Source organism: Lepisosteus oculatus, chromosome 2, assembly GCF_040954835.1.
Source record: "Lepisosteus oculatus isolate fLepOcu1 chromosome 2, fLepOcu1.hap2, whole genome shotgun sequence".
Classification (NCBI taxonomy): domain Eukaryota; kingdom Metazoa; phylum Chordata; class Actinopteri; order Semionotiformes; family Lepisosteidae; genus Lepisosteus; species Lepisosteus oculatus.
Window position 1 is genome coordinate 4,871,721 of NC_090697.1, and position 13,077 is coordinate 4,884,797.

General features: G+C 42.7%; 1 protein-coding gene across 3 annotated transcripts in view; it reads left to right on the forward strand.

Moving 5' to 3' along the window:
• map3k5 (mitogen-activated protein kinase kinase kinase 5) overlaps positions 1–13,077 on the forward strand; it is an 85,424-nt gene that overhangs the window by 69,874 nt on the left and 2,473 nt on the right. For 2 of the 3 annotated variants that reach the window (XM_015354584.2, XM_069196121.1), the window contains 9 exons: positions 810–987; positions 1,698–1,715; positions 2,411–2,591; positions 4,458–4,626; positions 5,181–5,366; positions 7,100–7,205; positions 8,377–8,629; positions 9,165–9,277; positions 11,907–12,019. In XM_015354584.2, the coding sequence (XP_015210070.1) occupies positions 810–987; positions 1,698–1,715; positions 2,411–2,591; positions 4,458–4,626; positions 5,181–5,366; positions 7,100–7,205; positions 8,377–8,629; positions 9,165–9,277; positions 11,907–12,019 (1,317 nt within the window). The remainder of the gene's footprint in view (positions 1–809; positions 988–1,697; positions 1,716–2,410; positions 2,592–4,457; positions 4,627–5,180; positions 5,367–7,099; positions 7,206–8,376; positions 8,630–9,164; positions 9,278–11,906; positions 12,020–13,077) is intronic. The other variant, XM_015354590.2, reaches the window with a different exon arrangement.

Consider the following 13,077-nt stretch of genomic DNA (forward strand, 5'->3'; position numbering starts at 1 on the left):
TGCGATGCCCCCGACTGTTTCAACAGATGTGAATTTAAAAAGTTAGAAAGCACATTTTGAGACTTAAGTAATTGACAAAATTGGGATGGAATGATGATTAAGACCAACCATAAATATGATCTGAGTGTACTTTAAAGTACTTAAGTTTTATGAAGCTCTTTCAGGTGTTTAAGTTTAATTTCCATTAATTCGTCAATCCTATCCTCTTATTTATGGCCCTCTGATGACTTAGTCAGTAATGCTATAAGAAAAAGTATTTCCATATAAGCATTTTTGGAGAGCCTGACTTGTCTGAACTAGATACATCTTAAACAAGCCTATTGTTGAGTTTTTATCTTTTTATTTCATTAAGTTAAAATTTTCTCCAAACCTGTAACTTAAAAGTTGTTTTAGTTCTCTTAAGACTATACAATTGTTTCACAATGAACACGCTACAGATAGACAAAAACTTGAATTGAGATAGACTTGCTGCTTACATACAGTATCTCCACCTACAGTACGCAATTTCACACATACATGAGGTACATACTGTATGGGTGTATAGATGTATTTGGAGTATAAGAAGCTTATTTAACTGTGATGTAGAGCTGCTTGTTTACCTTGTTTGAATAATGTATAAAGTAGTCATTCACAGGGCTTACGTTTGTACATGACGACGACAGCTCTGTAGCTTAAACTTTCAGTTCAATCATGCCAGAAAATAGTTTAGTGATGGCTGGCCGCCAGTGGGGTCGCGTTCTGAAGCGGAGCTCTCGTTTGAGCACGGTCACGTCTTAGCGAAGCGCTGTCTCCCATCGCGAACCCTGCAGGTGGGGATGTTCAAAATCCACCCCGAGATCCCCGAGTCCATGTCTGAGGAGGCCAAGGCTTTCATCCTGCGCTGCTTCGAGCCCAACCCCGACAAGCGCGCCGCCGCCCTCGACCTGCTGACCGACGAGTTCCTCACCGTCACCAGCAGGAAGAAGAGGCTGAAAAGCAGCTTCACAGGTGCGCCTCTCGCCCGGCAGCCGCCGCCGCCGTTTCAGGAGCAGCTTCCCGATGAGCTCCTCTCGGCACAGGGCTCTCCCCTTGGTGCCGCGCACAATGACGTGCTGGTTCCTGCTGCGTGTGGCAAGTACAGCACGTTAGCGTGGATGCAGTGTTCACGTGCTGTCCCTTGAAATTATCCCAGGGCTTTGATGCGGCTCGTACACAGCCTCTTTGACTGACTTGCTGAGGTGTAGATCAGTGTCACATCTAAGAGAAATAAAAAGAATCCTGTCGTGTTGTACACTGTTGTCAAAACGTAAGTCCATCCCCCTCGAGGTTTTAATTAACTGGCACTTTTTCACAGCAAGATATTGAAAGCTGGCTGATTTTAAACAAATATTGAAATCAATAATGACAGAGTAGAATTTGTGTGTGCTATTTGTCACGTGAAGTACGTATTATCTACTGTTAGGACTGGGTGAAGGTCAGATATGTCTAAATATGTTGAGCCATAAAATCTTAAGGTGGTGTATTTACTTTTTCGCACTGTGTGAAGAGGCATAGTAGAATTGGTGGTTTCTTTCCACTTTTTACTCACAAAATCTTTTTTTCAAAATCTCTTACCTGTTTAGCTCATTTTTACCTTTTGCTGATTTTTTTTATTTTAATTTGTATTGCTGGTCTCCATTATGCTTACTGTTGTGTGTTTTACTGTTTTTCTTTTGTAGCTCTTTCCCCAGGATCAGGTGCGTATCACTGGTTTTTCCTTGTATTAGGTTTTTATATGATTATTACGGTTGTTTAAAATGTAATACCACTTTTAAGTGTTTGTATAACCACATTCAGAAGGATTTGAGCTGTACAGCCACACAGTACATTCAGAGGGATAATCTGAAGGTAGCACTGAGCTGCCTCTCTGCACATTTGGTCAGGCTGAGTTTTCTGTGCTGAGCAGGTGAGATCATGTCCTTGTGCAGAACCAAGGAAACCTGAAAGGCACGAATCACACAATACAACAACATCTTTCAGCTCGTTCTAGCTACAATGTACAACAGAAGGTGGGTTACTATAAATTTATGTACAAGAGAAGAAAAATTAGCCATGTGCCTGCTTAACCGATGGCCGATTTATTATCGTTTGCTGGCTCTTTTATCCAGAGCAACTTCCATTTGTGCCTATTTATTCAGCTGGGCATTTCAGTGAAGCAATCCAGCTGAAGTACCTTGAGCAAGTGCAGAGCAGCAGTGCCTCTTTACGGATTTGAGCCCCTGAGCTTCCAGGTGCAAATCCAGAGGCCTGTCTGCTGACCCACTCTGCTGTCTGTCTGCACTACACAGAGTAGTACTGTGCTCCCCCGGAGGCGAGCTCTGACTCTCCCGCTCAGTTTCGGGCGTTCCCAGCTTCCTGCCTGTGAGCTCCCTGGCCTTGCCTTGCTCCCCAGAGTACCTGCGCAGTGTCTCCCTGCCAGTGCCCGTGGTGGTGGAGGACACCACCAGCAGCAGCAGCGAGTACGGCTCCGTCTCTCCCGACAACGACCTGAAGACGGATCCCTTCGTCTTCAAGCCCAGGGCCAAGTGCTTCAGTGAGCGGGATATAAAAGGGAGCAGAGGCTTATACCTGAGGTACTGCGTGACAGAGCTTTTCCTCGCTTCCGATACGCTCGGTCTCTTTGGCTTCGTCCTGCTTCCTGGTCATTCAGGGTTTGCAAGTGTTCTGGAAGAGGATAAGAAGTTAAAATGGAGAAAAAGCCCTTTGGCTCATTTTATAGTTTGGGGTTCATTGATCCAAAAATGTCATTCAGCCATATCTTTAAGGATAGGCCCTACTCCCACCACTGTTTGGGTAAAGAAGAGACGCCTGTTTTCTATTCTATGATTTAAAAAAGCTAAGAAATGCAAGTGTTGGCAAGAGAAGGCAGCTGAGATTTTTTTGCTACTTGCAAGATAAAATGCATACTTCCTAAAAAGCTTCCAGTAGTGGAGGGTGAGTGTCTTAACCCAAAGCATTTAAATATTTAGTTTCCTCTTCTCCAGCTGTAAGTCGCCTCAGTGTAAACGAATATCACCTATCGAAGAAATAAGCAATGTCTCGTTCAATTATACTTAGAGACTGCCACATGAAAAGTCTCATCATTATTTTATGAAATGAGAAATTCTTGTGGCAGTGTATTCTAATCAGGTATCCCCACAGGGCTAAAAAAATATCATGTTTCGTGCACTGCTCAATTTTTGAAGTAACGATCATTCTAAATCCTGCTGATATTTTTGTACTTATTAAGTACAGGAAATTGCTCTTGCAGTTCGTACAGACCTCTTTTTACGATCGTTTCTTTGGCTTACACTGTTCTGCAACGTGAATGGCACACGTACCCCTGGGCCTGTAACTGCAGCAGTCTGAGTGAGGATCTGACCTCTGATCAACACTGCTGCTTATATTGGTGAATTATTAGGAATTATGCTATAAATAGGCCCATTTCCAAAAGAAAAGGGCCACAAAGTCTCAATGGTATGCATCAATCTGAGCACTTTGCAGTGTAAAAGAATTCCTTGTCTATTAAAATTAACACCACAGTTGTGATGCATTAAGACTTGCAAATTAAATACATTCAGGGGTGTTTTTTCACATAACCCCTATTCCAAAAAAGTGTATACTGTATGTCACAGTGCCCAAATTACAGGATTTAAATCATCTTTGAATTTTGGATTTATTAAAGAAAATATACACGGTTATCATCAGTCATGATTTTAAATGATGAACCCAATAATCTTCAGTCAGACCCAGAAACCAATTATCTGGTATCTGTTTTGAGTATTATTTCTTATTTAAAACTTCATTATTTTGTATCACACTTAATAACTCCACATGTTGACTGTACATTACACTTGAAGCAAAATTATGGACAAGAAATCAAATAACCAATTCTGAAGCACTGCTAGTTAAATGATCTTATTAGTTTTCCAACTTACTGTCAGTGTCACAGGCATTTCATTTACTTCTGGCAGGATCTTGAAAGGCCCTGCACAGAAACTTTTGGAAGTTTTTTTCACCGTTTATTTGAAAAAAATCCCAAAAGCATGGAATAGTTTTAACTGGAAGTATCATTTCATTAAATTAAAGAGGATTGTGCAGAAATCAGGAAATCTAGTGGGACAGAATTATCACTGGAAATGTTGCCATGGCATTTCTCCAGCCAAGCCCTTCCATGTGTCATCTGTTACAATGCATTATGTATTATTGACTCAGTCCCTCAAGAGCTTGGGTTTCTTAAAATAAACGTTTATGCTCCATCAGTTTTTAGTGACTGAGAGCCATGCAAACATTTTTCATCAGCAAATTCTCTGAAACATGCAAACCTGGAATAAAAATCGATCTTGAATGTTAAGATGTTAATGCAGTAATCCGCACATGTGTGCTGTTTCAGTGTACTACTGGAAGAAAAGTTTATCGAGCTGGGAAACAATGCTCGCTGTCTTGGCATTATGTTTAAGCATTCCAGTTGAAAATTTCGAGGACCACAGCGCACCCCCATCTCCTGAAGAAAAGGACCCTGGGATCTTCATGTTGAAGAAAGACAGTGAGAGACGAGCCACACTGCACAAAATCCTGACAGAGGACAAGGACAAAGTGGTGAAGAATCTGGTGGAGGCCCTGGCACAAGTAAGGAAGCCTTCGATCTCTGCACTTTCCTCTGTGGTTTAATTCTCCTGAAACATCTTATAGAAACATGTTTTAGGAATATTAAAAAAATGAAGAGGCTGATGAGCTACCAGAAACAAAGTGCACCTGCACTGGGCGGTGCGGTGGCACTGTGGCTAAGGATCTGCGCCTGTGGCTGGAAGGCTGCTGGTTCAAATCCTGTGGCCGGCAGAGGAATCCTGCTCCAGTGGACCCCTGAGCAAGGCCCTTAACCCCCTCTAGTCCAGGGGTGCTGAACAATGGCTGACCCTGCGCTCTGACTCCAAGCTTCTCTCCCTATCTGTGTGTCTCATGGAGAGCAAGCTGGGGAATGCGAAAAGACGAATTCCTAATGCAAGAAATTGTTTATGGCTAATAAAGTGATCTTGTCTCTTATCATATCTTATCCTGTGAACTGTAGATTGTTTCAGAACGCAACCAAGATTTGTCCCCTCTTATTGACTCAATCCAGGCTTCAAGTAAATGCCAGGCAAACTGCCTTACTGTACATCTCCATCTTCTGGTTCCAAACACAGGGGACAGAGGAGACCAAGCTAAAAGAAGAACTCATTTCCACCCTTGTGGTGAGCTTGGGTGAGTTTGTGAGGACCACAGATCGCAAAATCATTGCCAACACCCTCTCTCAGCTCAAGCTGGAACTGGACTTTGACAGCCCCGCCATCAGCCAGCTGCAAGTGGTGCTGTTTGGCTTCCAGGATGCTGTAAGTCTTTGCTTTTAGGAAGAGCGCTTAGTCCTCTGGGGCCGTACTTGGTACAAGGGGGGAGAGGTGGAGGGCGTACATGGACACGAGTGCTTGACAGAGCGTGGAAATATGGGACAAGAGTGGAAAATCGGCAGTCCCTTCCACCTCTGCTAACAGGAACAGGCCAAGCGGCAGTTCTCAGCGATCTGCTGACTAGGTAGAGGTGAACTCCAAACGAGAGCTTATATAAATGAGGGGAGGAAATTGGACTCATCCGGCAAACTTTCTGGGACATTCAACATGTGAAGCCTAAATGTGCTAAAAAGCAAACTTATTGAAAGTACAAGCTGCGACACTGAACTCTCGAGTCCTAATGATTTGAAATAATCGTCTGATTGTACACTCTTGTCATGAGTTCTGTCTCTCAAAGCTGCATTTCACTATAAATGCAGGGCACTCTTTCATAGCCTCCTTCATAGAAGTACAAGCAATCCAATAATACTGTGAAAAGCGAGTTCTAAAATGTCTTTTTAAGTGACATTTATTGCAGATGCCTTAGGTTGGGGTTTTTTAGGGTTGCAGGTTATTTTCTGTCTTTGCTTTTGAAAGGCTTACATGAATAAGAACTGGAGCTGTTCTGTTGAACAAAGCAGTCGTTAAGTGATCCGTGCGGTTTCTTTTACATTTAGTATACGATACACCATGGAAATCCCTGAAGAGAATACCGTTTTAGAACTTGGGACTTTGTAACAAGTTCTTTTGTTCTTAATCACAAAACATTCATCAGGTGATTTAATACCATGTTACTTCTTGTTTGGAAACCTGTCACTTAGGATTTCAGGTTTTAAAACTGAAGAAATGCCAAAAGCTTAAATTTATGACTACAACACGTGACTACACTGATGAAACTTTACACCAGTTTTGCTTTATAACTAGATCAGTCATGGGAAATGAGAGAACCTGGGAGGTTATGTGGTTGCACGGTAGTTTGTTTACAAGAATTGTCACTTGAGGTCAGCGCTCACCCCCGCTAGACCTCCCTTTCTCAGTCACGTCTTGTCTAACATTCAGTTAACGGCACCATAGGGTCTGCAGTGCTCTGCTTTGACATGGAGATTTCAAGGGGTTCCGAGACATGCTTAATTCACTTTTTTCATTTGGAAATTAATTTCACCAGTTTAAGATGAGATTTCTGTCAACCTGTGTCAAAACGGCCCTTTAAAACATTGGACTTTAAGTGCTCTAAAAAACAAAGAAAAAGAATGCTGCCTTGCTCACCCAATGTGGATGGGCAGCTGCATGTCCTTTTGAGTGTGAAAAATATTATGTAATCCACTTAATGAAGAGCTGTTTGGCGCCCTCTTGTGGGAAACGTGTGAAGCAAGCAGCTTGCACATCATCATTAGCTTATAATAGCAATAATTGGGAAACCCTGAAGTTCCAATCGCCAACAGAGTCCAGTGCCTCATGTGTGAATTAAGCTACTCCACTAAAGCTCATTGAGAGAACAATTGTCTCATTACATATTCACTTGCTGATTACCACATTTTTCAAAGTACAGTTATAGCTTATGCTAAGCTCACGCATTAACAGGCAAAACATAAAAGTCAGCATTTTCTCACAAAACAAACAGAAGGGAGGAGGCCCTGTATATTTCTAAATAAGAACCAACTTACTTTTCCCTTTTATTCAACTGTCTATATTCATTTGGGAAGTATTAATCAGTGGGTGTTTTGATTTTGTGTCACCAGGTGAATAAAGTTTTGAGAAACCATAAGATTAAGCCTCACTGGATGTTTGCCCTGGACAATATTATCCGCAAAGCGGTCCAGACTGCCATTACAATCCTGGTGCCAGGTAATGAGACTCATCTCGTCTGTTAGTATGTGTGCGTAGATATTGAAATCAATCAGTGCTGTCATGCTTCACTACAAAGCACTGTTTAATAGTAGCACATGCTGAGTTTGAGTGATGTAAAATTGCTCTTTGCTTATAGCTCTGTACCCTGACCTGCAACCATTTACTACATAATACATTTAACTGAATGTAGGAATCTGGAAAAATTCATCTTCATCTTAAGAATCACTCAAGAGTGAGCAGCTGAGAAACAGTGGTGGCAGTGTAACTTCACATTCTGTTTCTTTTACTTAAAAAAAGGTCTCTTGCCCCTAACGAAAAAAAAAATGAATTTGCCTCCTTAAAGTTGTTTTTTCCTATTTTTAAAATATTTATAGTATAACTTCCTAATTCAGTACTGGTCTTATGCTACTTCTGTTTGACAAACCATAGTGTACTTGGAGAACAAAATTTCTGAGCAGAGAATTTTATGTGCTGTGTTCCAAATGTTGTAAAACTAATCTCATACTTTTTATTAAGAGCTGTGCTCAGTCTCACAAGACTGTTAGATGTGTGATTTGGTAGAATGTCGCTGCTGTTATTTTACCATATCTGTACAGGAAAGGGGTTTTGGAAGCAGAACAGCTTGCATTTCTGTGCAATTCATGACTTCCTTGTAAGATTTTGAAGCTAAGTTCTGCGATTTGTAGACATTTTTTAGTAAGAGATGATTGAAGTTGGATTTCAGTGCACTGCGTCATCTGTTAAGAAAATTCTTGCCCCTGTAGCAATGTTCCATCCCTAGTCCTAGGACACAGAGCTTACAGTATAAATGTGGTCTACATTTTTTATTTGACTACCGTATGGCATGCTTGCTATGTGTAAACAATATGAATCATGAGGATACTCCGGCGATTAATCAACGTACAACTCATGAATCCCTTCATGGTCATGTGCTATGACAGTCAGCTGGGAAGCGAATAGTGCCAAATAAAGACCAAGCCGTGCCAAAGTCACATGAAACTGATGTAATCTGGACCAGCTATACCCCTCCAGTTTCTAAAGCCTGGAAATGACTTGTGATTGTATTTTGCACTGCCCAAGCCAACGTCCGATTTACAACAACAACAACAACAACAAAATACTTGCAGCCCTGTCAGCTCCGTTACAAAAGCCTCGGGGCCTTTTGCAGAGCTGAGGCCGCACTTCAGCCTGGCTTCGGAGAGCGACGCGGCTGACCCGGAGGACCCGGAGGACGAGCTGGACCCCGGCGGCGGCGGCGGCGGGGCCGCGCCCCAGAGCGGCCAGCGGCCCTGCGTGCGCCACGACGACACGGTGCCCACCTCCGGCGTGAGCACGCTCAGCTCCACCGTCTCCCACGAGCCCCGTGCCGGCCCGCGGTCCATCAGCATGGAGCTGGGCAGGATGAAACTGGAGACCAGCAGGTGTGCCGCCCCTCGCCTGATTTCAAGCGAACGGCGACTTGCAGAAACGGGACGGACACTTGAGACGAAGGAAAAGTTCCTCCATGATTTCTGCAAGTTATTAGTTATGCATTTCTTAGTTATGAAAAGACATTCTAATATGTATTTCTTCATCAAGTAACTTATTTTACTCATGTAATAAGACCATGATGAAAAAAGCGTCTTTAGTACTGTTATCTTTTCTTCCTTGATTTCCTTTCAGATTTCAGATTTTCCTTTCCCTGATTTTTGTGGAAACCCTCTTTTCTGTTCACATTTTAGTTTTTTCCTAGTATTCTGCTGTTTTTTTCATTCCTTTATGATTATAGTCTTCACGTATTCGTAAGTACCCAATGAGTGGCTACATATTAAGTCAAACAGTATCAGCACTGTTGCACACAAAGGCATGCAGACCACAGCACATAATCTGAATCAGCCACATGACCGTAAAGGAAATGCTCAAGAAAAATTGATCTGTTCAGCAGATGTATGCTTTTCCCTGTCGTTTCTCTTGAAGGTTGCTGGAGGAGCTGTTGGAGAAGGAGATGGAATATCGGAACATCCTTCAACAAGTCCTGGAGGAGAGAGAGCAGGAAATCAGACTACTGAGAATGAAATCTGAGCCAATTGGTAGGGACATGTTCCCATGGCCTGTGCAGTGATCTATTGTTTATTTAATATAGGCCTTTTCTTCTAAATTCCGTGATTACGAGTGTTGGACACACTAGCGCTCGCTATCACAGTGCAAACCATTGCAGAAATGTCACCAGATGTTCTTCTGATCCTGAGGCATCAGCAAATTGAGCTATCTTCTGTCCTCATCGCTGAAGCCCCTGCTATACATGACCTCACAATCGCCCATCTTTCAGAGTCGCTGAGGTCTCCTCTGGCAGCCGTAACCATGGACAATTAGGCCTTCCTGGGCATATTTCTGTACGCCCGTAACCACAGGTGGATGTTAATTCCTTGATTGACGATTGAGCCACTACTGTGTGGAAGCCCTTGCTGTCAATATGCTTGGTGTCCCCTTTTCTATTGCTTTGTCTTCTACCTGTAGGCAAAGGGCTGAGATCCCATCTGTAAGAGGGAGTTAGATATATAATTCCAAATAGGTGAGAGCTGAAAACATTTTGGGGGGGGTGGGGGGTTGCATAAAAAGGCCAGCTGGCTTCCCTCCATGTTTCCAGTGAATTTGCACTGATTGGGCTCATTCAAAGGGAGTGCCCCTGTAACCCAGCCATGTTGTAAACATTGCTACACAGCTACACCGTCCAACAGCAATATTCAGGTGCAGTGGGGCTGCAGAAGCCCTGAAGCACTGCACAACTGTCAGACTGCTTGTCCCTCCAAATCCAAAAATATGATGGAACTGACTAGTTCCCAGTATTCAGCTAGAGGTCAAGTGGAGAGCATGGAAAACAAGATGGTAAAGGGTGCATTAATTTTTATTAAACTGTACCATGTAGTGTAGCCTTTAAAGGTGACTTTTTAGTGTGATCTGCTTTAATTTATTCAGGCCTTGAGCATTAGACCTCTCTTTGGAACTTTAGGGAAAAATTAGGGGAAGCCTTAATGCTCAGATAAACTCAAACAAGTAAAACCTGAGAGCAGCACGGGATGAAAGGGGAGTGGTCATGACAGAGGGAACTCAAAGGCATAACATTTGGTCTTGATTAATTTACATGCAGAGAGTCTGCCAAAAGGATCTATTCTCAAGTGATGAATTTAACGAATAGTTAACTATAGCTTTTAAACCATTATAAGTTGCAGATTTCGAGTTACTGATGCGTCGTATAAAGCATGTGAATATCTACCTCTGCTTAATGCATTTAAATCAGGAGAAATGACACTGAGGAGAAAGACTGGGAAGCTATGCACAGAGTGAGTCACAGTAGCCTATACCGTTTTCCTGTAAATGTGATTTAATGGAGCATTGCAATGCAACTGCTATCAAATCATACTACTATTATTATTCATCCGTATGACGAATGAATCAAATAGAAATTTCATAATTCCTCAGTTTTCCAAGTTGCTCTGCTCTGTTAACTTTTTAGCTTGATGTGACCAGATATTAACCGTATGGATGGTCATTCTCCCCTGCGCTCCAGTTTTCCACAGACTCCTGCAGGATTCGGTGATGTGTGGTGCATACACGTACTGTAATTCCTTGCAACTGCAACAGTTACATTCCTGAAAACCCTTGCTGTAGGTATATTAGTGGCTGGCAAGCTTAAGACATTATAGGGAAAAACAGAGTTTAGGGTTTTGAACCCTGAAAACACTAGACTAAAGTGAAAGGCAATAAATCACAACAAAAGAACAACATACTATCAATGCCATATCCTAAAAATAAATGTTAGAATAATCCCCTGCTATCTTTATGTTATGTAGATTGTTACGCTTCTTAAAGTTACCAAGCCCCCCATGCTGGTAAAACAATTTTCAATTTTCCAGTGCCCTCTCCTGAGCTTCCCACATGCTGCGTGGAAAAGCATACTTACTCAGGCATTTTTTCTGTTCGGTTTTCCATCTAAATGTTTGCCTTTTCCATTTTTTCGCCATTCGGAATGCCGCTGGCACTACTTGTCCTGATAGCAGCCTCATGTTTCTTTCCTGTGCGAATTGTGGAACCGTTAACGCCAGATATTCCACCAGCAGCCCTGTTGCTTTGACCTTCTCGCAACTGATCAAGAACCTAAGAGACATGGCAGCATTTTAACTGCGTGTGGAGCAACACCAGATTCTTCACCCTTTCTCACGCCGAGGAGCCTTTTTAATTGAACTGCCGCACATATGTATTTTGAGAGAGAATAGAACTGTAGTTTGATCACTGTCCCTGTATGCTACAATCTGCTGTCAATGCGAAATGTTAGACTGTACACTGTACAACACACAGTGTTGCGTATGGTTGTGAGGTGTAACGAGATCAATCCGAGTACACTGAAGTATAATGGGTCACGGAAGCCCACATTTGCGTTTGGTAAACTTGCGGTTGCCAAGGGATAGCTGTGTAAAAAAACTGTGAAGCGTATTTTATTTTTTTTTATATGTCAGCTGTTCTTCTCTTAAAATAACAGTAATGTGAACATGTTCAAGTAGGGAGTGACCTGAAGAGGGGCTCCGCCGCCAAAACGCTTTGTCTCTTTTCAGCGGGGAATAAACCTTTCTTGCTCAATATGTCGTACTCTCGACCGAAGGCCGAGTGGGTACTGTGTTACCAAGGCAGTGCTGACAGCTGTAAGTACCTGTCTTAATGCAGATGTACCTGCCTCATCAGTGTGCCGCCACCATCCCTCTGCAGCGGGACGCGGGGACCCTGAGCTGTCCCAGTGGCTGAAGGAACATGGTGCCGATGACGACGCCGTTGAAAGGGTAACGTACACTTGGAAGTCGTTTTGTTATGACGTTGAGTGAAGGTTCGATGTGGGTTTGCTTACTTATCGCCCGTCATTCTGTGTGTGCATCCACAGTTTTTGCAAGTTCAGAATTTGACGAATGTCAGGCTGCATCGTCTTGGAAACGGGATGCGGATTTTGTGGGCCCAAAACGCTATATTCCTCTTGAAATGCTAAATTCCTCTCCTGAGCGCTAAAGAGCCTCTTTCGTCTGGGACTTTTGGAGCCGTGATATTCAAGTGTCTGATGTGAGCTGACGCAGTTAGACAGGAAAGCAAGGCTATTTGAGCACATGGATGTCTCGAACACTCTGAAGGAAACAGCTGGATTAAGGTGCCAGATTATGAAGGAGATTTCCAGAGATCCAGGCCTCGGTGTGCTTCGCATTAAGGCAAATGAGAAGGAAGTGATGCATTATTCTAAATATAGGCAAGATCTTTGCTGTTGGTGGACATTGACTGAGGCATGTGCAGCTCTGGATAACATATATCTGAACAGCACTCATAAATTATTGTAAAACTGTTGTTAGCCCTCCATTACTGCCTGCAGGCCTCCATGACATACTCCCAAGATCTCTCCAGTGCAGGAACACCAGAGATGATATTTGCATCATCGTGTTTTGATTCACTTACCCTTCTTTGCATAACGGTATTTCCCAGCTTTATTATACATAGCAACCGCGGTTACTAGGGAGAATATATTGGACTTTCTCCATTTCCTTTTTTTCCCCCATTAGGTGAATCAGATGTACTTCACAAGGTTTAACGTTGGCCAATTTTAAGTAGTTATGAATAGAATTTAAAAGGTGTTCAAAGACAATAACAGCCGTAGTCATATTAATTCATGCTTATAATACTTAATAACAGTAGGATTTCCCGAAAGCATTAATCCAGATATCTCAAATAGGTTTTTGGGATTGTGGTGCCATAGCTGACAATGGTGCAGAACTGCAGGGGGATGAATCTCCCCGAGTCCTGAAGCTTCTACTATTAACACACTCGCCGCTCTTTGAACAGTACATTCGAGGATCGCCGA